This window comes from Taudactylus pleione, unplaced genomic scaffold, assembly GCF_031769625.1.
Source record: "Taudactylus pleione unplaced genomic scaffold, aTauple2 ptg000538l, whole genome shotgun sequence".
NCBI classification, from domain to species: Eukaryota; Metazoa; Chordata; class Amphibia; order Anura; family Myobatrachidae; genus Taudactylus; species Taudactylus pleione.
The window spans coordinates 657818-681876 of NW_028284940.1; the positions used below are offsets into that span (position 1 = coordinate 657818).

Consider the following 24059-nt stretch of genomic DNA (forward strand, 5'->3'; position numbering starts at 1 on the left):
GTTAGGAGGTATCTAGAGAATAGCAAAGTACTTAGGGGAGTCATTTAGAGATTTACGCAAACCCGATGGTGAGAAGCCTATGAATACTCAGAACCAGTACTGCGATGTGCAGAATGGGTCCTAGGTCCTCGCATGCAGTACACTCTACAATACCTTAATGAAAAACCCAGTGGAGTGGCACCTGAACTGGTAGTCACTGAATTGCCACATCCCACTATTTATGAACATTGATTTTTGTGTAATAGTATCAAAGTCTTGTCTTCACTACTAATGAGACATCACTTGAGTCGTGCTAATCTACAGAGCACAAAACCACAAAGCACTTTACAGTAACAATTGCTTTAGGACAGAAGATATATTCTGCCATATCCTTCTATAGATGACGAATAGAGAATCACCAACCTGTCGAAGGCAATGGAACAGGATGTATACACCAAGTGCTCGTGCAGCTGCAGCCTTAACCAGCGGATTTTCACTGTGGTTCAGACCAAGCAATAAAGTTATACAAAGTATCTGACGGTTATTCTGCAATTGTAAATAAAGAAAGAAATACAAACAATAAATATCACTGCCAAAATGCTATAAAGTGTACATCTGCAAAAAAAAATCCTACATCATCGACCCCTGCTCATGTAACAGCAATGTCTTTTTAAAGGAACCTACCAAGGTACATTTTCCCTTCTGTCCTCTACCTAAGTTTTCTTGAATGGCTGTTAATATTATCAGCTAATCACAAAACTATTTTGTCTCTATGGTGGTTGGTTTCACTGGGAATAACATTTCAGAGTTATTCTTGTTTGGGGAGATGAAGAAGAAAGGGAAGGCGGTGGGCAGATAAGGCTTTATACTAGTTACATGTTGGCATAAATAGCTTTGTTATTTTAAAATATAAGTCCCCGGGGGGGGGGGGGGGGGGGGGGGGGAGGTGCCTAAGCCTAAGTCCCCCCGGGGGTGCCTAACCCTAACCCTCCCTCCCCCTATCCTAACCCTAACCCTCCCGGGGGGGTGCCTAACCCTAAGTCCCCCCCGGGTGCCCTAAACCTAACCCTCCCCCCCCGCGGCTGTCCGCTCGCGGTGCCCAGCATCCCTTCGATCAGGATGCCGGGCGCCTGTCTCCCGGCATCGGGAAAATGTCAGGCGTCTACATCTAGACGCCCGGCATTTCACCCTCGCCGGGATATGACAGTCGGGTAGCCAGCTGTCGGTATTAAGGCAGCCAGCTTCCCGATTGTATACCCTTTACACAAAAGCAAAATCTCTATTTTCTATTTATATACCACTGCCGAACACCAATATGTCACGATATCATTGGCTAAGGGATGAAACTATATCACTGCCTAGAACCAATTCTTAGGGACACATCTCCCTTGTATGTGCCAGACGTGGGCTTCACAAGTAATGAACACAATCTTACACACACCTGTCTCCAGGCTACAGATTAGCAAAGTCACTCCCCAAAATCTCTCTCTGACATGCCCAGCTGTATCTTCTCCCGGGCAATGGGAACCTAAGTTTACTCTCAAACGCACACGCTCACTACACTTTAATATTTGGTAGCAAAAATATTAACAAAATGTGCACGCCAACACAGAAACGGGTTGGATACAGGATCCCACTAGTCAGGATGCCGGCAGTAGGAATACCAACAGCAGCATCCCGAAGTCAGAATCCCGACTCAAGTAGGTAAGTGTCCTAACCCTCCTCTTAACCCACCTTTCCCGCAGCCTAACCCTAAGCCTCTTCCCGAAGTTTAACCCTAACCCTCTTCCCCCCCAGCCGAACCCTAACCCTCCCTAGTTCCTAAACTTAACCCTCCCACTAACCCACAGAAAAACCTAGCGCTAATTTAGCTAGAAAATCAAATATCAGTGCAGCAGTAAAAGAAAGAAGTGATTGCCAACCTCACTAACAGAAACAAGAAATTAGATTACTACACTCTAATATTTAAGTTGGGACATAGGCAACAACACATAAATGGATTATCCAGAACAGTTAGCAATTTATTTAGGTCTAAAAAGATGTTGGAAATATGACATGAACATGTAAACATATAGGTAGAAGTTAATAATCACATGTGACTCTAATATTGCCTCATGACATATCTAATAAGGAAAAAACATAATAAAATTCACATTTATTAAAATTAGAATGCACAATCAGATACACATTGAGACATATGTCTGTAAATTAGAAACAGTTCCAAGCAGTAATGCTAGAAAAACCTCATATAGGTACTCTGGCCCAGATTCAGAGTCAGACGCTCTGAAAGAGCGCTCGCTCTGAATCAGGGCCGTCCCACAGCTATAGCGAGAGGCCAAGAAGATGGTCGTGATGGTCAAGACGATCGCGGCCATCGGGCTTGCGACGAGACCCTTGTGGTAGGGTCTCGTTGCCGCAAGCCCTGGAGTGCTTTCGGCTCTATCAGAGCCGAAGGCACTCCCACTGAGTGATGTCAGTGGGGCCGGCCCCAGACGGTAGGCGTTCCCGTGGGAATGCCTCCGTCTGGGCAGGCACACCCCCGGGACGCCCACCAACACTCACCATCGACAGCACGCCCCCTTTGGTGCAAGACCCGGAGCGATGGTTTGCCCGTCGCTATCCGGGTCTCTCGCATGTGCACGACGGAGCCGCCCATGCGCACTGGCCCAACAACGACCCGCTTGCGAGCGCTCAGTGCTAGCGAGCGGGTCTGAATCAGGCCCTCTGTCCGATGGTGTGTTGAATCTTTATTGATTCCTAAAAGGTGTATACGGATAACTGTAGCTTAATGGCAGCTCTCCCTGTAGATTTGAATGTCAATATTGGTATATTAAACCCATCACGATGGTAAATCCGGCTGAGGTATAGCAAGATCATGAACAGTATATCATATCCCAGCCATATGGAGGATAAGAACTGATCAAACAGTCCGGTGTACACCTGCACTGAGCGATAATTACTGGTCCTGTGTATGGCGTTTCAGGACATGAAGTGTAACACTGTTGGCTTAGGTTAAGCTTTAACCGGTAGTGTACCTGTATGTGAAACCGCACGGTCCCTGGATATATCAGGACTCTGTATCACAGACGGCTCAACGTAGTAATCCGGCAGCAGGTGTCTGACAGTAGAGCAGCGGAGCACAGCCACTCCGTGGTCGGCGCCTGTCTCTGTCTACTCAGTGTGTCTGCCGGAGTTTGCTGAATATCAGTGAGAAGACAAGTGAATCCCGTCTGTATAGCCGGCAGTGTTGGATGTTAGCGGGGATCCCGTGACCTCGTGTACTCACTCAATTAGATGTCCAGCTTCTATCTCAGTGATGACCCAACAATGTGGAGAAGTCTGGCAGTATTAGAAGACGGCTTGCAATGAGATGGCAGCGGGTAGTTTGCAGTAAAGGGAGAAACTCCAAAAGTTTGGTGGAAGAGCAGCGACTAACCCGAATACTTACCATCAGGATGCCGGCGGTAGGGATTCTGGAGCCGAGATTCTGACTGCTGTCTGGATTCTGGCACCGGTATCCCGAAAGTGGGATGGTGATAAATTTTCACTGTAACAATGAATCACTTTGCAGTCTAGCATTCAACACTTAACTAGGCCTAGCAATCTTCATCAACTGGAGTCCAATTAATTTGTTTATAGTATAAGAAGTTAAGAACATAATTTTTTTTACTTACTTGACAAAAGGTACTATAGTGCTTTGATACAAGAAAACAATGTTACAGTATGGCATATAATTAGCTGCAAAAAGGCAGTTTAACTTCTAATAACTGTGGGGTCAGCAGAAAATAAGATGCACAGGGAGATTTAATAAAGTTGGAAAGAGATAAAATTGTGAGAGATAAAGCACCAACCAATCAGCTCCTCACTGTCATGTTACAGGCTGTGTTTGAAAAATGACAGTTAGGAGCCAATTGATTGGTGCTTTACCTCTCACAATTTTCTCTCTCTCCAACTTTATTAAATCTCCCCCACAGCCTCTCAATTTTCTTTCTTTAAGTTTTCGCATATAAACAAATAAGGAGTCCTTAATACCAGATTAGTCTGCTAACTCCCTCTCTTCATGAGAAGCACTCACAGAATGCATCCTTCCTAGGGATGGGATCAATAAAGATCTGACTCCTCTGAGCCCAACAGTAGCTGGTAAAGAATGCCCTAGAATCCTCTCTATTGGACCTGTCCATTTTGCGCGAAGAAATGCCTTATCTGTTTTTATCGCCAATATCAAGAAAAGTTTATATGTAATGCCAATTAATCCAACCCGTGGAGAAAACAGCAAGTGGTGTAAGAGGTGTGCTGAACTGAGACGCTAAGCATGCAATGTAACCATGTTATTAGCAATGTAATTGTGTGGGCTGTAATCCAGATCACTTACTTGCCAAACACCAAGTAAAACTCTGCTCATTGTTACTTGTTTCTTTGTGAACTACAAACATTAAGATATTAGTCCTATCTTGGAAGGCAAATGAAGATGATATTTGCATATGAAATGGATATCTGCTTACCGGTAATGTAGTGAAAGCTTCTGGCAAGACAGATGACAAAGCATCACAAGCACTTGTCTGCAGAGTAGGATGCTGCTCGTTCTGCAGGGCTCCAGGCAAAGGACCACTCAGGATCATGTTCCAAAATGCTGTGGCCTAGATCACAGGAAAACCGATATTAAATTGTTTTCTAGTTACTAAAATGCATTTAAAACTATATTTATTATGCGTTACATATGTAAAGTCAGTCATTAATGTAAAAATGTGCATGGTTTTTCTGTTCATTATTCAGAAATAACAGTGGCAAGTTTCACATTATGGGGCAGATTCAGAGTCACACACAAAAGTCATCTGCAGCCACGGTGCGTGTAAAATAGAAATGCAGATCTCTGTATCAGAGTAGGCCGCACCAACCTTCTCCTTGTGAAAGTAGCCGTCATCACTAAAAGCATGCACTGCACCACCCCATACATAGTGTGCAAAAGGTTCCCCGGGAATAGGACAGATCTCTGTATCAGAGTAGGCCGCACCAACCTTCTCCTTGTGAAAGTGGCCGTCATCACTAAAAGCATGCACTGCACCACCCCATACATAGTGTGCAAAAGGTTCCCCGGGAATAGGACAGATCTCTGTATCAGAGTAGGCCGCCCAACCTTCTCCTTGTGAAAGTAGCCGTCATCACTAAAAGCATGCACTGCACCACCCCATACATAGTGTGCAAAAGGTTCCCCGGGAATAGGACAGATCTCTGTATCAGAGTAGGCCGCCCAACCTTCTCCTTGTGAAAGTAGCCGTCATCACTAAAAGCATGCACTGCACCACCCCATACATAGTGTGCAAAAGGTTCCCCGGGAATAGGACAGATCTCTGTATCAGAGTAGGCCGCACCAACCTTCTCCTTGTGAAAGTGGCCGTCATCACTAAAAGCATGCACTGCACCACCCCATACATAGTGTGCAAAAGGTTCCCCGGGAATAGGACAGATCTCTGTATCAGAGTAGGCCGCACCAACCTTCTCCTTGTGAAAGTGGCCGTCATCACTAAAAGCATGCACTGCACCACCCCATACATAGTGTGCAAAAGGTTCCCCGGGAATAGCACAGATCTCTGTGTAAGCTCACCTCTGAGTAGCCTGCAATTCTGTCTACATGCCCATGGTACACTTATCCTACGTATGAATGCCTCACTGCCACCCAGTTACACCCAAGTGGAGATGCGGCTGAGAATGCTTAGGACTCTGGATCCACCTCCTGCACAGCAATTGCAAATCGCGAGATCCGTCAGTAAAGCAGACTAGTGTGTACTCTGATGGTGACTAGAAGAGATGTGGGCTGGTCCATTTACCTCTATGGACTGTTACTTACAAACTTTGATGGTCTCCTAATCTATATTTGAATTAATGGAATTACCTGCCATGGTGAAATAATATACAAACAAATGTGACAATTTTGTATGTAGAAAGTCAAAATTAAAATGATTGAGGAGTTCCTTGCCATCATAAAAGCACTGGGCCCTAGGCTTTAATACAATTCATTTAACTCTGAGTAAGGGTGTATTATTTCATATAATATTGATTAGTAATTTTAGACAAATAAAAGAGACACTTTTTTGCTTTAATATGAATATTCTTTAATCTGCTACGGACAGGTCACAGAGCTGTATGAGAGACCTGTACAACCACCTAGAGTACAAGTCAGCCATCTAGTGTTACATGCACTGTAAAGGCGCATATCCACTACACAATATAAATGGACGATTGAACGATTTAGACATCGTTATCGTTCAATAATCGTGTAGTGACTATGCCGGCAACGACCAGTGATGCGCGCTACCGCTGGTCGTTGTCGGCATCTGTCATCGCCTGAACATACTGTCCAACCTGTGGATATCGTCAGGCTGTGCATATTCGGGGATGAGGAAGGGTACCTGCACTGAATGACATATCGTTCAGTGTGGGCACTGCACAGTATAATGAACGATGTCGTAATCGTACATTCGTTCATTACTCGTGTAGTGTATATGCGCTAAGAGTTAGAGCAGAAAGATACACCACATTTAGTATAGAAGGAAGGAGTCCAAGTAATTGCTTTTCAGTGATATCAAAATCTATTAAAGCTGGAAAAGCAACGTCCAGATGATGAACTTACCTGACTGACCGTCACTCTCTCAGCAGCTGGAACCAAGGATTCAGGTTTTTGCTGTTGGACTATGCCTGTTCCCAACTCTTCTAATAGCTTAAGTTGGAGAAACAGAAGTGTTATGATATATAACCCTTATGAATAGATTTATCAAAACTCAAACATATTGTTATAGTTATTAAGGTTGAAAAAAAAGGCCCAAGACCATCATCAAATGTAATATTATCAATTTTAACTCTACATTTGTTTATGCAAAGGAAGACAAGCATCTTAAGTTTATATTCACTCCAAGGGCCATATCCACTTAGCTGCGATAAGCCACGGTTGTGTGAAAAGCTTACATTTGTGCAAAAATGCATTTCGCGATATCCTATTAGGCACGCCTTTTTGCAAGTATGAATTCTTCATGGTCAAATGGTCAAAAGCGGCAAAAAGATTTCACCACCAGAGCAGTTGAAAAGTTGTGGCCAAAAATGTCAGGACTTAGGTGGTCATTCAGACCCGCTCGTGAGCGGCAGTACGCTCGCAAGCGGGTCGATGTTCCCCCGGAGGGAGCTCCGTCGTGCAAATGCGCGAGACCCGGCGAGCGACGGGCTCTCCATCGCTCCGGGTCTCGCACCAAAGGGGGTGTGCTGTCGATGTTGATTGACAGCACGCCCCCTTTGGTGGGCGTGCCGGGAGCGTGCCTGCCAGACGGAGGCGTTCCCATGGGAACGCCTACCGTCTGAAGAGAGCCCCACTGACATCACTAGTGATGTCAGTGGGAGTGATTTTGGCTCTGATAGAGCCAAAATCACTCCAGGGCTTGCGGCAGCGAGACCCTACCGCAGGGTCTTCGTCGCAAGCCCGATGGTCAAGACCATCGCGACCATCATCATGGACGCTCGCTATAGCTGTGGGTGGTAACCCACGGCTATGCGAGCATCCATGAGGACGCTCCAAAAAAAGGTAGGAGGGCCCTGTTTCAGAGCGAGCGCTCTGGTCAGAGCGTTCAGCTCTGAATCAGGCCCTTAGTTCAGAACCCTTTGGACACCCCCCTAATGACTAATTAGGCAAAATAATATTTTAATTAGCTTAATTCAGTCAATAATGACATGTCATTTTTTGAGGTGAAAAAGTAAAAAGTTTTGAGAAATTGGTTTAAAGTAGAGGGATTGGAATTTTGGGCAGCTGTATGGATGGGACAGGTGTTTTTAGGATTGCAGGTGCAAGTAATAGGTGTATTTAACATTTTTCAAATACAAACTTTTACGACACAAAAACATACTTGCACCCATTTTAATGTACCCCCCAATTTAACTACAGTATTTATTTTTCCCAAAAAATATTGCTCTCTCATATTTTTTCACTCTTAAGGTGCCCATGCTCCCCCCTCCTCCATCTGAATGGTATCGTACATCGCATCCCAAATCAGATGAACCTGCGGGAAGATCTGGGGATGCGATATACAATCCCGCTGGAGTGGGCAGCACGGTATCAGGTACGATATCGTGCCCATACACGGCACGATATAACACCTATATTGTGCCGATCTGTCGGTTCGGCACGTATATTGTGCCGTTTATGTCCACCATAAGAGTAAAATGCATATAACAGCCATTTGACACAATCTGAGAACCCCAAACCCTTCGATTATGGCCCCCGACCTTTTTTGGGGGTACAGGCAAATATTCCCCATTTCAGCTGTACTTTTCGCCGCTAACGCCAAATAATTTTTTGGGGTGAATGCCGCATCACATCTTTTACAATAGGCTTGCGCGAATAACGGCAGATGCGAAAGACGCAAAAAGTGACATTCGGGCGAACAGTGCACAAAGTTTTTGCGTCTAATTGGATACCGCCCCAAATGGATTATAGACTCCTTTTACCTTTGCACCGTGCAGCTGAATTGAGGCATCAGTCTCTTGCATACACTTGCAGGCCACCTCGCCCAGCTCCATGAGATAACTCTGTGCCATGGTGAAATATCCCTTTACAAGGCGCGCCAACACCTAGATAGGGAGTCATACAAAGTATATTAGAAAAGCCACATCCTTTAAATATTTCTTAGGAGAAAGCAAACCTCACCCACAAATCTTTTCAGCGTTTCATAGCACTGCAATAGGTGTTATGCCATTAGGGGCACTGGGACTCCTTGTACATAGTTGGTTAGCAATATCCCATAGCCCCACCATTACTGTAACCAGTCCTGTCAGATAAGAGAGGAGAGCTCTGCGCAGTTTTAGCAGCAGAGACGTGAGATGTATATTAAATGTGCCTCCTGCTTCTTCTATCAATTCTAGAGATGTGTTCACTATTTACATACATAGGGCCTGATTCTAAGCTGCATGGAAGCCTTTTACAAATGCGAGAATCCATAGCGCTAATCCAGGAGTTCATGTGTCTGCTAGCGGAAAGTCGTGCACTTGCAACAGTCATCATTAGATTCAGAATAAGATCATACAAAAAGCAAATCACATCTGCGCATGCACTGTATGCAAAACTCACTGTCCGACTTAGAATAAGCCCAGTACAGAGAATGTGAATTAGCCACAAAGTTCTCACTGCCACAGACAACATTATACTCCTCTCCTGGCTGTCAGCACTGACGACCAGTAGATACAAGCTTGTAGAGAATTACATTTTGCAAAGACAACTTTATTATTCATACCTGCAATGCTTCTAGCCGAACGGGAGAGGGCTCATACTGAGCAGTAGCGGCAGAACTAACATCACTATCAGAATAGGAGTCTTCTCTTGGATTAACTACCAAAGAAATGCACAAACGTATTAGCCAACAGGACTCTGTCTGTGACTGCTCAGCCTGTGATTGGTCATTTCTGCCTTCCAGTTCCAGAAAGGTTTCTTTTCTCCACCAATCTGGATCATTGAGCCGAGTAACGGTGGCAGACCCACTAATAGGCAGCAGTGAAACAAGTGGTTGACGTAAAAGCGTTTGCACCTCAGGTAAAGGTACCTGAGCAGACACGATAGCACCCAATAATGTAAGACTTGAGACACGTACATTCACATCTATAAAAGAAAATATAATGGCAATAATTACTATAAAGGAGACAAACAAGAAAAATATGTATTTGAGCAAGTTTAGCTCTAACAAAGACTATTTAGAAAACAAATATGTGCTCATACTGTAAATATTAACATACAATAACTGTCTTCATACTTAAATATTTTGTCCTGCATTGTGTAAAAAAAATGATTACGGTATAGTTTAATAAAAGTTGGAGTAGTTTAAAATTTTGTAATTTGCATGAGATTTGGAGTTTTTGTCCTTCTCTAATTTGTTTTATTTACAGATGATGGTGCATATACTATATAATAGGCAACGATTTGCTGGTTTCAGTGTTACTTCAGCAACATAGCTGCTAGATTTAAGATGGCAATTAGTTTTAAAACAAAAACAACCTGGTTTTACTTTTAAACTAATTGCCATTTGAAACCTGATGGCTATCTTGCAGAAATCATGCCGGGACTAGCAAATTGCAACCTATTACATATGGGCCGATAACAACACACATGCAGAGTAGTGGCACCTATTTTGTCAGTTAGATCAATATTTATGACGTGCACAAGGAACCAGAACATCCTGAACACTGCTCATCAATACCCTTAGCCATGTCACTTACTCCTAACAAAAAGTCACAAGCTGTTTTTAGCCAACTACTAGGTCAGGGTGGCCAAGTAGTCAGAGGCAAAGAGCCAAAAAATATCTGTGGTCAAGTTGAAGAGCCGATCACATGCGCACGCTTGAAAATGGGGCGTGGCCTAGCTGTCACAAGGCAATGCCCCATTTGTGTGCGCACGCCTTTGGTAAGACATTCGCAGGAGCATGACCCTGTGTCACACCCCCGTTTTTAATCACGCTGGCGGCGAGCCCAAGACATTGAAAATACGCAACTTAGATAATCTTCCCAATATGATTTTTTCACTGTTGAAATGAAAGAAAAAGCCAAAGCAATATATAGAAAACATTGATATAGCCACGTTCACATAAAATACACAGAAACAAGCCAGATCTACATAAAATACATTTAAAATACACATCCACATAAAATACAAATTGAAATCCAGAACCACATAAAATACTTTGAGAAAGCCAGTGCCCATTATGCTGTGCCCCCCTGTAGTTGTGCCCATTAAGCAATGCCCCCAGTAGCTGTGGCCCTTATGCAATGCCTCCTGTAGTTGTACCCATTATGCAATGCCCTTAGTAGTTGTGCTCCTTCTGCAATGCCTCCTGTAGTTGTGCCCATTAAGCAATGCCTCCAGTAGTTGTGCCCCTTCTGTAATGTCCCCTAAAGTTGTGCCCATTAAGCATTGCCCCCAGTAGTTGTGGCCCTTATGCAGTGCCCCCTGGATTTGTGCCCCTTATGCAGTACCCCTTGTAGTTTCGTCCCTTATGCAGTGGTCCCTCTATATTTGCGCACTTTATGCAGTGCCCCTTGTATTTGTGCCACCTAAAGTAGTACCCTTTAAGCAGTGCCCCCTAAAGTAGTACCCCTTAAACAGTGCCCCCCCGTATTTGTGCCACCTAAAGTAATGCCCCCTGTATTTGTGCCTCCTGTATTTGTGCCCTCTAAAGTAGTGCCCCTTAAGCAGTGACCTGTATTTGTGCCCCCAGGCCAGTACTTACCTGACCATGCTGGCTCTGATTCCCGCTGACGCTGCCTCGCTCTGACTGGATCTAACTAGATCCAGCATGCGCACAGGGCAGGCTCCTCACATCGCGGGTGACGTCACCCGCGCAAAGCATTACTGGGAACGCTGGCCTCTGAAGCGATCAGAGGCTTCTTTAGTCCCTGATCGCTTCAGAGACCAGCGGTTCCAGTTCCGGGGGGGGGGGGGGGGGTAGCCGCATTTTAGAAACAAAGGAGACACGGGTTGGCCACCCCTGTGCTAGGTACTTTTGCACACTATTTTTAAACAAGATTGCCAAAATGATTCACTTTTACAGTATAAACCTCTAAAGTCGTGGTTCTCAACTCTCAACTTTTCCCAAAATTCATGTTTTGTGGATTATTGTGTGTGGAAGCAGGTGGAATAATTACTGCAATATTACCCAGCAATATAGATTACCTCACCTGCGCATGATTAAAGAGATCCACAAAACATGACATCTAGTTATTAATGAATTTTGTAGAATAATTGCTTGTAAACAATTTGCATCAATTACACCACTAGGAATTATTAAAAGGACAAGATTTATCATAATTTACATTGGTTTATTATACTTTTCATACAGATACTTGTTGCTCTTACTACTGTCTGTTATCGGAAGCTTTACATCAATAGTGAAAGTAGCAATTAGAATATATAACAGGAACCCTTGTAGAAATGTTAACAAGTTTTCTTTCAGTATTTAAAAGACCAACTTGCAAATGGTACCTGCCCACTGATTTCACTATAAGTGCATGCAGTATATATGTTTTAGGTCACTCAGTGCACACATCTTATGCATCAAATACTCCTAGGCAACAGTTTCTCCTATTAATAGCTACATATTTCTATTATGGATAATAGCATCCACCCTGCAATACTTGCAGCTAGCCCTTTAATAAGTACTGTAACTAATCATTTTAATACAATATTAATGGATGTGATTTTATCATACCATCCTAAAATGAAAGCTCTAATGCAGAATATATTATTCAATCATTTGCATTAGTCCCTGCAGGAAAGCCATATAGAGGAAGAAATGCAAACTGAGATAATGGCCTGGTCAGGACCATAGCCATAAAGTACCTGTCATCCAGTAATAGCTTCAGGAGCAAAAGAAGAAAAAAAAAGCAAGGGCGAAAAAAGAAAACAAAATACAACGTAAATTTGTCAAAATGAAAATCTGTAATACCTTTATTGCGAATATAAGGTTTAATGTGGTTCCAAACTCTAGTAAGTAGGCCTGCTTTCAACCGATGATAAGGTGCATTTGATACCAAATTTGCAAGGCACTATAATACAAGAAAGATTATAAAATTTGTAAGCGACAATCTGAATAATCATAATATAGTATTTTCGGAATGTAAGGGGTAAATTTACTAAAGTGAGAGTTTTTAGAAGCGGAGATGTTGTCCATAGCAACCAATCAGATTCTAGCTATTATCTTCTAGAAGGTGCTAGTTAAATGTTAAGTAGAATCTGATCGGTTGCTATGGACAACATCTCCACTGCTAAAAACTCTTACTTTAGTAAATTTACCCCTAAGAATGAAATGCAATCCATAATCTGGGAAGAATATACAGAATACTCTTCCCCTATTGAGCGTATACTTTTTTTTTTTTCTTCATCAACAACAATTGGGGAAATGGTTTTAACAAAAGGGGAAGAGAGAATCACAAGGGAGATGAAGGGGGAGGGCATGACAATAGGCGGTATGGAAGCAGGGGCGCTTAAGAAAGGAGGGGGCCCGTGTTCATTCCCCATGCCGGGCCCCCTCCTCTCTCTCCCCGGCACGGCCGGCCACCGCAGAGTCATGCGCAAAATGCTGAAAAAATGGCTGCAGCGGCCATTTTCAGGTGTTATGTGCAGCGCTGACACCCGACGCGGGACCACGGACAGGTAAGTTTTAGATAATATGGGTGCAGGGTGTGAGGTGCGGGTCCCACCCTGCATCCATTATTAGATACGCCCCTGTATGGAAAAGAAATGATATTACAGAGCAGACATTGCCTTGGTGAAAAGTAGACATGATATTCTGTGTAACCCAATAAATTTCCCAAACTTGGGGGGAGATGTATTATGGCTGCACTTATCTAATCGAGGCAAAGTAGAAAGCAATAACGCTGAGATGTATAAACATCTCGTCCATCAGCGCACAGGAGAGAAAACTCCCCCCTCTGGCGATCATTGCAAGTCCAGGAACGCATTCTGTTGTGCCACGTTTCGCACCCAAGTCAACCCTAATGCACATGAGCGAGATCTTGCAAAAAATGTTAGATCTCATTCAGCAAGGACGACATTAATGTAAATGGGGACTGCAGCCTGACCTCTATGTACCAAACTAGATTGGTCGCTTTGGTTTATGCCAAGCTCAGATGGAGTAAACTGCTTTATGCCTGTGGCGGCATATTTAAAGTAGCGCTCCTGCTAGGCTGTATTAGCGGGGTGCCACACCCTGCCCGATTTCAAAAGGGCAGAATGCGCCCTGTCCCCTTTGCTGGCGACCCGCTAAAACAGCCTGCCGGGTGTTGTCCCTGCCCACGGGCCATAGTTCCCCCCTGGTGGGACAAATAGCGGTCACTGCCAGTGAATTGATGCCAGGCGCATGTACCCAGCATCTATTCACAGAGAAGGGAGAGCTTGGGGGCAGCCCGGCATGTCTAAGTGCGGCATGCCCCAGAGAGTGATGGAAAGGAGGTGTGTCTCAAAGACACCCTATTTTCCTCATGGCCATGCCCGCTTTTCGAGGGCGCTCTCTCTAGGCATGAATCCCTGCCCGGCGTCAGAGATAGAGTGTACACTAGTACAGGTGAGGGATCTTATAATCCTTCTTCCACAGCCTAACTCTGCACAAATGTGAAAGACTCCTCCAATATACCATGGATGTAACTCGCAGGAACAGCGGTTAGCCCTGCAAGTTACACTTACATAGTGGGATAATCATGTAAAAAAGGATGATCAATGAAATAAAATTGCAGCACTTGTCGCAATAAAAATGTAACCCAACACACAAATATCATGTTTAGGAATCTGGGAAGGGTAACATGTGCAATTTCTGTCAATGGAGAGACTTTGATAAAGAGTTCATTGTTTGCCAAGGAAGGTCCAAATAATATACAGGATATTCCCTATCATTGCAATTCCGCCAATAAAATTTGTATTGATAAGGATTCAGTTTATGCAATCCGTTTACCTATCATCATGACCATCATAATGGATCCATAGCCTCTTTAGATTAGCACATTGTAATAAGTGGAAACATTAACATAACATACATCTGCAATAAAAAAAGGGTTTGTATACTAAGCTATGATATAGAGCCCCATTTCTAAATTAATTTTAATTTGTTCTGCAATTTACTATGGCTAAAAGTCAGTGAAACTAATAATGAGGGCTTCAGATTTAGTGGCATTAAGTTTATAAGAAAGCTTTAGTGTATTGATCCAACTCAAAGTGTAAAGGGGCCTATGCATTAACAGACTTTGTGAACAATCCGACCAAAACCAGGAGGTTTTGGTCGCATTGTTCACAAAGTCGGGTAATGGATAGCCGGCAAGGACCAGCAATGCGCGTGCACGCTGGGTCCTTGCTGTCCCGGACTGCCTACTGAACATGCCCGCCAACCTGACGACACTCATCAGGTTCGGCATGTTCATGTATAGGAGGTCAGGTTCCTTCACTGAATGATGTTCAGTGCCCGCACCTCGGCAACCTAAAGGTCTGAACGCTGGACGTTAAGACTTTCATGTCGCGTAGTGGATAGGCCCCTTTAGGCTTCAAACAAAGTCTCCAGACTGGTAAAACAAGGAGATCACCATCAGCAAATAAAAATAATGAATGCAGCATTTAAGGGGTCAATCCAATTAGATGCGAATTGCGAGTTTGTTTCATGAAACTCGCAGACTTTGCACAAATGCGTGCACCCAAGAATTCTCAAACCCAATTAAAAATGCCTATTCGTGGTACTCGAAGAGGGGGTTTGCGAATTGACTTCCAAATGTGATGTGAGAGAAGTGCAGGAAAAAGTGGGAAGACCATCCTGGGCCCTCTAAAAGTGATAATTTCATTAGCAGAACTGTATAGAAGGCTGTTAGGAAAGTACTTAAGGTTTTTAAATGGTGTCAAATGGCTGATTTGTGCTTTTTTAAAAAAAATAAATGCAAAAAATATGACAAAAGCAAACTTTTTTCGTTTGATCTCAAACTAATTAAATGAAAAATGCAAAAAAAAGTAAGAAAAAAAAGGTGATGTTTTTGGGGTACTTTGATGGCACTTTAAAAAAATTTCAAAATAAATGATAAGAAACAATTATTTTTCAATAAAAAAAATATTGTAATTAAATTTTGGATGCCTAATCTAATGAAAAAGGTGATTTGGGGGTAATTTGAAAACATTTTTTAATCACAAAAAATTATGTAATTCTTGGACTAATTAAGCTAATTGGAAACTTCCAATTGCTTAATTAGTCATTAGGGGGAGGGGAGCCAAAGGGGTTCACAGCACAGTGTCCCATCCTTTTAACCTTAAAATAAAGATTTTGCCTTCCATCTCTCACACTCAGGGAGGTGCGAGTGGAAAAATGTGAGTTTACTCTGACTGGTTCAGTACGAGTTGCTAATTCGATTACAAAAAATTTAGCTATGCGAATGCACAGAGGAAACAGCATCTCGCACCTCCCAACTCGCACCTAATTGGATTACAAAATAATTTAGCTATGTGAATTCACAGAGAAAACAGCACCTCGCATCTTGCAAATTGCACCTGATTGAATTAACCCCTTTGAGTGAAACCAGTGAAATCTGGAAAAGAGCAAAGTTTCAGTACAACAAAAAAATAAGAGTTATGGTATAGCATACCTTTGTTAAATCTTTTTCTTCGAATTCCATAGGGTCAACAGAAATTACCTTGGGGTATGTGGTTGGAGTGATCCAGGCACTAAACAGTTAACAAGCTCTCAGCTCCCAGGATGCACTGGGTCCTCCTCTATATATACCCTGCCCTTGGCTACAAGCATGTTAGTTACCAAGCCCAAAGCAGGAGAAGGAAAAAGAAGTGAAGATAGGACCCTTGTACTCGAGAACCACTCTAAGTAAGAAGAGGGAATCACATAAATACAAAAGATAAGATTGTATCAATAACACCAGTTGTGTTAGGGTGGGTGTCGTGTGGACCCTATGGACCTCGAAGAAAAAGTTAAAGGTATGTTATACCATAACTTATTTTCTTCTACAGGGTCCATAGGGTCCACAGAAATTAGTTTGGAGATGTCCCAAAGCAGTTCCCTTTAAGGGTGGGGACACTCCTGTGTCTCAGTAGAAAGGAGAATCCGACGCCCAAAGGAAGCATCCTGAGAGGCAAATGTGTCAAATGCATAAAATTGGACAAAGGTGTGGACGGAAGACCACGTGGCTGCCTTGCACAATTGTTCAGCAGAGGCACCACGACGAAAGGCCCACGATAGTCCCACAGATCGGGTAGAATGTGCTGCCACTGTGTTTGGAACAGAGAGATCAGCCTGTATGTATGCTTGAGAAATTGTCATACGAAACCATCTGGCCAGAGTCTGATTGTTAGCTGGCCAGCCTCACTTATGACAGCCATATAACAAAGATAGAGAATCTGTTTTTCTAATGGAGTTGGTGCGATCCACGTAATTACGTAGGACGTGCACCACATTCAGAGACGCTTCACCTTCTGAGAAGCCTGAAAAGCTGGAACCACAATTTCTTCATTCACATGAAAACGGGATACAACCTTAGGCAGGTAACCTGCCTTCGTACGAAGAACAGGTCTATCCTGACGAAACACTAAAAAAGGAGAGCGAAAAGAAAGGGCCGCCAAATCAGAGACCCTACGGGCAGGGGCGATAGTAAGAAGAAACACTGTTTTTCCTGTCAACCACTTAAGGTCTACTGATTTCAGGGGTTCGAATGGGGGAGCCTGTAGAGCCCTGAGAACAAATCCCAGGGATTTACCGGAGGGACAAAGGGAGGCTGAACCCTCAGAACACCCTGAAAAATGTCCTAACATCAAGCAATGGGGCAATCCTTCGCTGAAACCAAACAAAGTGCAGATGCGTGAACACTCAGGGTGGCCAGACGGAGACCCCGATCTAATCCAGCCTGAAGAAAAGAAAACACTCGAGAGACCCTAAACACTTGAGGTTCATATTTTCTATGTTCACACCACTGAAAATACAAATGTAATAAATGCGGGCAGAGGAAAGTTTCCGTGCCCTAATCATCGTCTGGATTACAGAAGTGGAAAACTCTTTAGCTCTTAGGACGGAAGTCTCAAGAGCCACACCGTCAAAGACCGACGAGGAAGGTCCAGATACAGGCTGGGACCCTGTATTAACAGGTCTGGTCTTAGTGGAAGAGGCCACGGAGAAACTATGGAGACACTCTGGAAGTCGGTGAACCAATGGCGTCTGGGCCAAGTAGGGGCTATCAGTATTACTGTGCCACCTTCCTGCTTGAATTTCCTGATGACCCTTGGAAGGGAAAACATATACTCCAGTCTGAAGTTCCACTTCACTGCCAGAGTGTCTACAAACTCGGCTGCAGGATCCCTTGTTCTGGACCAGTACCTGGGGACCCTGTGGTTGTGACCTGAGGCCATGAGATCTACTTCTGGAAGACCCCATCTGTCCACTAGGCTCCAAAATACCTGTGGATGAAGAGTCCACTCTCCGGCGTGGATATCCTGCCAACTTAGGAAGTCCGCTTCCCAATTGAGGACTCCTGGTATGAACACTGCCGAGATCGCTGGAAGATGACATTCTGCCCAGACCAGAGTGTTTGAAACTTCCGCCATGGCAGCCTGATGGTTGAGGTAGGCTACGGCGGTGGCGTTGTCAGATTGTACAAGGACAGGCCTGCCCTTTAGTACTTCCTGTGCTTAAACAAGCGCTCTGAATACTGCATGTAGTTCCAGGACATTTATGGACAGGAGACTTTCCTTGGTCATCCATTTTCCCTGAAATGTGTGTCTACCTGTCACTGCGCCCCATCCGCGAAGGCTGGCATCGGGTAGTGAGGAGCACCCAATCTGGAATCCAGAATGGGTGACCCTTGTTGAGACGGAATGTCTGTAACCACCATGACAGGGACAGTCGCACTTCTGGCAAGAGACAGATCATCTGTAACTTTATTGAGTAGTACTCACCGTTCCAGTGCGAGAGGATTAACCGCTGCAAAGGTCTGGTGTGGAACAGGGTCTATTCCACCATGTTGAAGGTAGACACCATGGATTCCAGAACCTGCATTGCTGAATGAACAGATACTGACCGGCTGTGAAGAAACCTGCGTATCCACAACTGAAGGTCTGCAATCTTGTCTTCTGGCAGATATATCTTTTGTGCCAGATAATCCTACTGGAAGAAGCGACGACTTCTTCCAATGTATGATCCAGCCGTGTCTGTGTAGACAGGCAATCGTCAGTCTTAGATGATGCTGCAACTCTTGTGGAGATTACGCCAATAACAGGAGATCGTCCAGGTATGGCAGTATCCTGATTCCCTGGCGCTTGTGGCAGGCTGTCATTACCGCCATGATTTTGGTGAACACCAGAGAGGCTGTTGATAAACCAAAAGACAGCGCCTGAAATTGGAAATGTTCCTGCAGCACTGCGAACTGCAGAAACCATTGGTGGGACGGTGTAATTGGCATATGTAGATATGCATCCTGAATATCCAAGGACACCATTAAATCCCCCGGTTCCATTGCCAACACAATTGACCAAAGAGTTTCCCTTTAGGTTCAGAATAGGCCAGCGAGACCCACTGGGTTTTTGAATAAAAAATAGGTTGGAATACACAGCACAACAATGAAAATGTTTCCAATGTGAAAATAGTTACTTCTAATTGATTTCAGCATGCAAATAATGAATATGAAATTTAAAACTCTCAGTTAGCTCTGAGTTCTGAGATAGAGCCCATTTATGACTATGTATGGGTATTCCTAGTGAAGTGGGCAGAATGGAGAGAATCTTACCAGCAATCTGCGTTCCGCGCAGAGGGGGCGGGGCCTAATGACCCAATTAAATGAATCAGTTATTTGTCCCCTCCCCTATTCAAATATATGCGATTCACGGGATTACCCACACAAGACAACTGTGGTGCACTGAGTGATAAGCATAATGAGCGATTCCACCAAGACATTTCAGCAATGGAACAAAGATATCAGGGTAGGTGAATCACTACTGTTGGACAGTGACAAGAGATGCCCCAGAAGAGGAGTACAAGCGACAAGCAAAGAGAAAGCACCACCATGAATAGGCCACTATATTAGATAGTACTTTCGTATGCTGTATGTTTGTTTTGTTGTGTGTTCTTATTTGTGAATGATAGAAAATAACAGTTGTTTTAATTCAATCAAGAAAAAATCAGATTATTTTAAAATAGCTTTTCACTATGACTATATTACTAGTGTACATACAGTACAGTGCAAGTAGTATAGCTCAAAAATAGAGCTAGTAAAAAAATTCTGAAATCATTTTAGTTTTTCTTGACCTCAATTAGTAATGTATGACTACTTTTAGAAAGGAAACAAATTAAAAGTATTAATTTGTTGTACAGTGATATTAACCCTTTCCTATGTGATTCACTGGAACCCGGATTATTAACCCTGATACCAGCAGGGAGTGAATAGCCTGCCGGAGGGCCAAGGCTTTCGCAAACCCTGCTGCAGGAGTTGTGCAAAAAAAACCTCTGCGGGGGACTTCTCCAGAAAGTAAGGGCGTACCCCTGGGAGACCACCTCCCGAACCCAGGCATCTGTTGTTTTGAGATGCCAGGTGTCTGAAAACTGAAGTAGTCAGCCTCCTACCCTGGGATCCCCCAGTGAGAGGCCAGTTCCATCAGGCTGCAGGTTTATCCTTGGACCTGGATACCGGACGTCTGTTTGGCCAGGATTTCTTAGATTGCGGTTTCCTGCGAGAACTGGTTCTAGAGGAAGACTGACCCTTTGCTTTTCCTTGCGGCCGAAAGGACGACTGCCTAGGTCTGAAAGTAGATGCCGAAGGTAGACCAGCCGTTTTAAAGGCTGCCACCGTAGCAACAATCTTGTCCAGTTCTGTGCCAAACAAAATGCCTCCCGTAAACGGAAGGGGTTCCAGGGCTTTCTTGAACCCTGCATCTGCTTTCAAGTCCCTTAACCAAAGGGCTCTGCGAGCCACAACTGAGACAGCTGATGCTTTAGAGGATAATATACCAGCATCCAACGCTGGCTCTCCCAAATAATACGCTGCCTCCTTAACATAGGAGAGAATTTATCAGCTCTTCCCTGGAAGCTTCTGGAAGAGTCTCTTCCAGTGCCGCCTTCCATTCTTCAATGGCTTTGGAAACCCAGGCCGTAGCCATGGTCGGGCGAGTAACAGCTCCTGTTGGTGAAAAAACTGCCTTGAGACAGGCTTCAAGTCTACTATCCGTGGAACATTTGAGAGATGGTATGGGCAATGTGGTGCTCATGACCAGATGTGCCACATGCGCGTCTACTGATGGTGGAACTTCCCATTTGGCGCACTCATCTGACGGAAAGGGGTATAAGGCCACAACATTTATTGTAATATGGAATCTTCTATCTGGAGAGCTCCATGCCTCCCCAATAAGTTCTGAGAGGTGCTGAGAATTGGGAAATTGAGCTCTCACAACTTTCTGGCATTTAAATACTGGAGCCTTCCTTTGCACTGGCTCCTCATTATCTATGTTTAGCATAGCTTTGACCACCCTAATCAGGGAGGGGACATCTGCTGTTGGAAAATGGTCCTCCTCTCCAGAGATTCCTGATAGAAGCCCTGTATATCCCCACACTTAGAAAATGTACTAGACAGAGTGATAGGATGAAGCCGACCACCTTCTGGCTTTTGGCTGTACCGGTCTAGCTGCTTGCAATGGTTGCTGAAAAGCTGCTGATGACGAAGCCATACTCTGAGCTGAGTGAGCATACATGTCCATCCAGGATGGATGCATAAGGGGCATAAACATAGTAGGTTGCAGCTGTTGAGGGTACCCCATCATCGGGGCCAGCCTAGGAGACGCGAACTGATCTGCTACCTGCGCCATCATCTGGAAGAAGGAAGCCCAAGGGGGTTCCTGCCCAGAAGCTGGTAGGTGTGACGGATGTGGTGACTCTTTAAAACAGTGACCATGTAATCCATCTTGTATGAAATCCTGTGGGGATAACCCCGCTTTGCAGGCCATGAATGACACCAGCACAGGGGCTTCAGCCACCTGTATCTCAGTTTCTTTGGACATAACAATATCACTAGTGTTATGCAAAGTTTTTATAAAATATAACCCACACCTGTAGCAGAGGGCTTATGAGGAGAAAGAGCAGTGATAGCTACAACTGACAGTTATTCAGAAATAAGAAAGGAGTATAACACACAGCAGATTTCATAAGTCCAAATTTTAAACGGAATGTCTTTTTTTTCCTCTCACTTTTGCCGTTGCACAGAAACTGTTAATCCCCTATATGCAAGGGGCAATAATCAATGTCTATTGCTCCTTACCTCATCTTCTGGAGGCCTCCTTATTCTCTGAGGTTTCCCGGGGGTTTCCTAAGTACGCTTGTGGGGTCCTGCGATGTTTGAAAAAAAATGTTGAGCTACCGTCGTTCGCTCAACACACGTCCCTGATGAAGTCTGACAGATTGGCCAAACGAAACGCGTTAAAACAAGCCCCTGCAAACCTCCCCGGAAAGGTTTTGTCCTCTGGCCGGGAGCTCAGCCAGCATGTGGGAAGGAGATCGTGACGCCGGCTTATTACACTCCAAGCCGGCGCCGTATGTACCAGGGCTTCAAGAGACCCACACTCCCGGAACTCCTCATCGAACAAACAACGGTAACTCAACATATTTTTCAAACAAAAAGACACTCAGTTAAAAATTGGACTTATCTATATGCTAATTAAGCTAGCTTGGACATACTGCACTCTATTTATACGTTTATAAGCTATTGTTTTAATATAACTTTTCTTACCTTATATATGTTTTGATCTAGCAATAACTTTTATTTGCAATTTAATAATTGCTTGTGACATATGTGACCTGTTTTGCCAGACAATTTTACAATCACTGATTTCTTTACTAACAAATAAATTTTTAGATATACATAACCTCTTTTTATGCACCCGCAAACCCCTCCCCCTTTTTTGCAAGCTACATGTGATACACTGAAAAGAGTCACAAATTTAATTTGCCGAAATCAGAGAGTTTCTTTCAACACAAACACTATGGTATACATGTAGGGAGCGCAGATCACACCTCAACTTTTATACTTCGAACTAAGAAGTCTAGCAGGACTATCAAAGAGGACAGTGTTACCATGCAGTTAAATCATTACCCTCCAAAACAAAAAGGGGTTGGGCAGTCATCCAGAACAAACACAGCCAAGGTACTAACCAATACATAAGTTAAGAAGAGTCACCTTAAAACTATTAAAACAAAACAGTTAATATGGCTTTAAACCATTCCACTTCAGAAGATAGTCTTGGATTGGAGAAACCGGAACGGGGAGGGGTGGGTTTGCAAATTTAGCGATTTTTTTTTTTTTTTTGTTGGCATGGTGCCAAGAGACAGGACAACTTGAGAGGAGGATATGATGAAGTCAAAGGTCAAGGCTGGATGTGAGTAAAGCATTGTAGGTCAATGGCAAAGAAATCAAATGGCCAGACTGAGCGGGTCAATCAAGACCTGGAGACTATCCTCTGGTCTGTACAGATCATCTTCACAGGATGATTGGTCTGACCTGCATCCATTGGCAGAATTTATCTACAATAACCACTATCATGGGTCCTCTGCATCCACTCCATTTCATACTAGAGATGAGCTGTTCAGTTTTACTGAAAACCGAACACACCCAAACTATGGGGTTCCGAGTAGAACAGAGTACCGGCTCGGATCTTCTCACCAAGTTTGGAACTTGGATCTCGAAAACGGATATGGTGTGTTTTGGATTGCATGCAAGTCCCTCCAACGTGATTTCAGGTGCCATTTCACACAGGTGAGTGTATGATGAGGGTGTGGGCTGTAGGTCTTGCTGCAATACTGTACTAGTCACCAATAGAAAGAGATGTAGGTAGGATGGAGTGGCTGGTGTAAGTGTGTAAAGACTGCAGACATCTTTGTCACTCTGTATGTTTATTTGTCAGACACTAGCTATCACCTGCATTCCAGTGCACACAGGCTCTTGTGTATGTTCGATAAAAGTGAACTAGAAGTGAGCTGCACTTACTTACAATTGTTTTTCATAGATGTGCTATATTCTTTTTAACTGCCATGTGTTTGTACTACCACTGCTCTGTCGCTTAGTAGCCAGCCAGCTCACAGCAACCTTTGGCCAATATTGGTGAAAACAATATTGTGAGCGGTGAGGTGGTCAAAATTGAATGGAAATTATTATTATTGATGTTGCTAACAGTATAGGAACACAAACAGGTCTAAGTTATATGATTTTAGCTGTTTTTAATCAAATTTTTTTTAAAATCCAGATCTAAAACAAAAACACTTGAGGGTGATTTTGCCAAAACACGGGGCTCTGTGCACATCTGTTTCATGCAGTATAGGGACTACATCTGCAATTACCATTATTCATTCCCATGCTTTCAGCCTCTTTTCCAGCCTCTGAGTCTTTTCTCCGAAACCTTGCCAAGAACTGGCAACAGGTAAAACCTCTCATTAAAACATCTCAATGATATAAAATCCACGCAGACAACAAGCGAAGAGCTAAGTCTACAACATTGTCTGGCTGTCCACATGTAATCTTCGTCTTCGCGTACCAACAATGAAATTTACACCTCAGTAAAT

At 43.8% G+C, this 24059-nt stretch overlaps 1 protein-coding gene across 1 annotated transcript in view; it reads right to left on the minus strand.

Moving 5' to 3' along the window:
* HEATR6 (HEAT repeat containing 6) overlaps positions 1-24059 on the minus strand; it is a 99698-nt gene that overhangs the window by 19311 nt on the left and 56328 nt on the right. Inside the window, exons 11-16 of the mRNA XM_088451149.1 lie at positions 12447-12546; positions 9249-9610; positions 8467-8589; positions 6608-6694; positions 4482-4616; positions 403-525 (exon numbers count right to left, since the gene is read on the minus strand). Coding sequence (XP_088307275.1) covers positions 403-525; positions 4482-4616; positions 6608-6694; positions 8467-8589; positions 9249-9610; positions 12447-12546 — 930 coding nt within the window. The remainder of the gene's footprint in view (positions 1-402; positions 526-4481; positions 4617-6607; positions 6695-8466; positions 8590-9248; positions 9611-12446; positions 12547-24059) is intronic.